The sequence below is a fragment of the Anneissia japonica genome, unplaced genomic scaffold, assembly GCF_011630105.1.
Source record: "Anneissia japonica isolate Jap-2015-1 unplaced genomic scaffold, ASM1163010v1 scaffold2713_len195869_cov164, whole genome shotgun sequence".
Taxonomy (NCBI): Eukaryota; Metazoa; Echinodermata; class Crinoidea; order Comatulida; family Comatulidae; genus Anneissia; species Anneissia japonica.
Genome location: NW_022729735.1, coordinates 145,528 through 148,064, shown reverse-complemented (window position 1 = coordinate 148,064; position 2,537 = coordinate 145,528). Strand labels below are relative to the sequence as shown.

Sequence of the window (2,537 nt, the reverse complement as noted above, 5' to 3'; positions counted from 1 at the left end):
CATATATATAGGCCTATATATGTATGCATATATAGGCCTATATAGAAACATGTATATAGGCCTATATATAGGTATGTGTGTATGTATATTTATATATATATAAAATATATTTAAAATTTAAAAAAAAATGTTATTCTTTCATTTCATGAAGAGACTTTTAGAGATGTGCGAGTCTACAGGTGGGCTAAGAGCAGCACGTCTGCAGCCCACAAAATTAAAACCCTATTAAAATTGCACATAAAATCGAGTAATTTTGCATCAGTTTGGCATCCTCTCATCCTCTTCTGTTCCAATTCCCATCATGGTTGGTGCTAAGTAATTAATTTTCTTTTGTTTCCCCATTTAATATTTTTGAATGGAACAAAAATCAATATCACTACTAGGCCCTATGATAGGGGACTATAATACCACCAGTACATACTCCACAAGGGCTTTTTTAATGGAAATTTCTCAAGGAAAGCCTAAGAAAAGAGTAAAAGGTCTGCAGACACAATGCTAAGCTAGGACCTATTGCACTTCAGTTAGGGTTATCGAATCGACTGTCTGTGCTGTGCCCAACTCATACGGTATGCCGTGAAATAATTATACAGTATTTCTATCTACAACATTCTACCGTGCGAATCAATTTTTTCGACAATTCGCACGGTACCCTGCGAATTAGCTCTTATGAGTCTTATTCGCACGGTAGACCTAGCCAATCAGCATTTAAGGTTTCATGACGTAACAGCTGTCATACCGTGCGAATAAGTTCTTATTTCTAATTCGCACGGTACCGTGCGAATAACCTCTTCCTTTTTTTATGTAAGAGACCACAACTGCGTAAATGTTTTTAGTTGCGTACATATTGGAACCCAAATTAGGCATAGGCCATTACATAGTATTTGGCCGTTCATCATAATGTGGTAATGGAAGGACTGTTGCATTTACGGTTGGTATACTTGTTTTATTGATTGTCAGATACGTACAAAATGGGACTGAATGAGCTGATATGAACCACAATACAGTTGTAGTATTCATACTAGCCTATATGAAACAAGTGAGCTCGTTTAAATTTGTTTTAATGTATTATGGAATCATAACGATAGCTTGCTTTATTTGTTTTCTCCTTAGATTTAAGATTCGATTCGAAAACCAAAATGGAGATTAAGATCATCGTTACGCTCTTCGTAACCATCGGTTCTGTTGAGTCATGTAAGTTGCTGAATATTAGGGGCTAATAGAGCTCTCGTAGACATAGGCCTATTTATCACAAGTTCATAATTATGATAAATCACATTATATTTATACGTGATACAATGATATCAATATAATTATGATGAATAATAATATATTAGATATAACATAACCATTTCCATTATACCAAGATACGAGATATTATTTCTGCCTTTGTAACTTTCCGTTTTGATGATCATCCAGACAATTATTTACTGTTCTCTAAAATTCAAATATAGCACTCTACCATAATTTTTTATTGGAAGGTTTTTAAACCACATTTTTTCACCAAACCTTTTTATTTAATCTATTAAAATTATTTCACCTTCTTCTTTAATAAAAATGACAAATAATATCACAAAAATTGAACAAAATAAATAAATAAATAAATATATATATATATATATATTTATATATATAAATATATTAATTTATATATTATATTTATATTATGTTATTTATATATATTTGTTTACTACAGTAATATATTTATTTAACATAAATAAGATATAATATTTGGTTTATTGGTATGACAATTATTTACAATATTTACTATTCAGTAGTAAATGAAATTATTTTAATTTATTGACAAGCACTGTGGGAAATATGAGCCTAAAATTATATACATTTCAGGAAAATTTATGATCAGCTACGTTTAAGCTTATCAAGGCTACTCCCAATTTCCAATTCATATTACACAATTGTACTATAGGTCTAATACAAAAAAAACTCCTAGCAGTCTAATCATATTTTTTGAGCAAGATAAATCAAGACAAACAACCCATTGTGTATCTTACAAATGGCACAGTCGTTGAGTGGCTCTATACAGGGGTGGCTTAAAACCGTTTCGTTTTAATAGCATTCACATTACCAAACTAATAATAAACCACAATTATTTACATCAATTGTTCATGTTCTCAAAATAATGTGACACACTGTATACGTGTTGGAAAATAAACACAATAAATCACTTTTAGAAATATTTTCCCGGGTACATTTCACGTCAAAATGGCTGCGAAGGAATTTGCAATAAGTAGGCCTATAAAACAACCGTTTAATTTGACCAGTTGCGCTTGAATGTTCTTCAGGTTTGTAGTTAAAGTATCGGTACGATTAATTTATGAACTAGCTTAAAGTCTCTCTTTTTTCAGTTGTACATTCCTACCAGCAAGCAAGGCGAGGAAGCTGGAACCTAAAAAAGTAACTTCAAATTAGTCAAACCAATTTTCAAGTTGCTGAACTTACTAATAGCCTACAGACAATCTGCTCAGTTGTGGCAAAGCCTGGAATGTTCAGTTACTGAGCGGCTTCGGTTTCTAATATAT

General features: G+C 31.7%; 1 protein-coding gene across 4 annotated transcripts in view; it reads left to right on the top strand.

Moving 5' to 3' along the window:
• Positions 1-2,537, top strand: part of LOC117114722 (lysyl oxidase homolog 2-like) — a 34,664-nt gene that overhangs the window by 28,864 nt on the left and 3,263 nt on the right. For 3 of the 4 annotated variants that reach the window (XM_033258415.1, XM_033258414.1, XM_033258416.1), the window contains one exon: positions 1,111-1,191. In XM_033258415.1, the coding sequence (XP_033114306.1) occupies positions 1,137-1,191 (55 nt within the window). In that variant the 5' untranslated portion in view covers positions 1,111-1,136. Of the gene's footprint in view, positions 1-794; positions 929-1,110; positions 1,192-2,537 lie in introns of those variants that run through there. The other variant, XM_033258413.1, reaches the window with a different exon arrangement.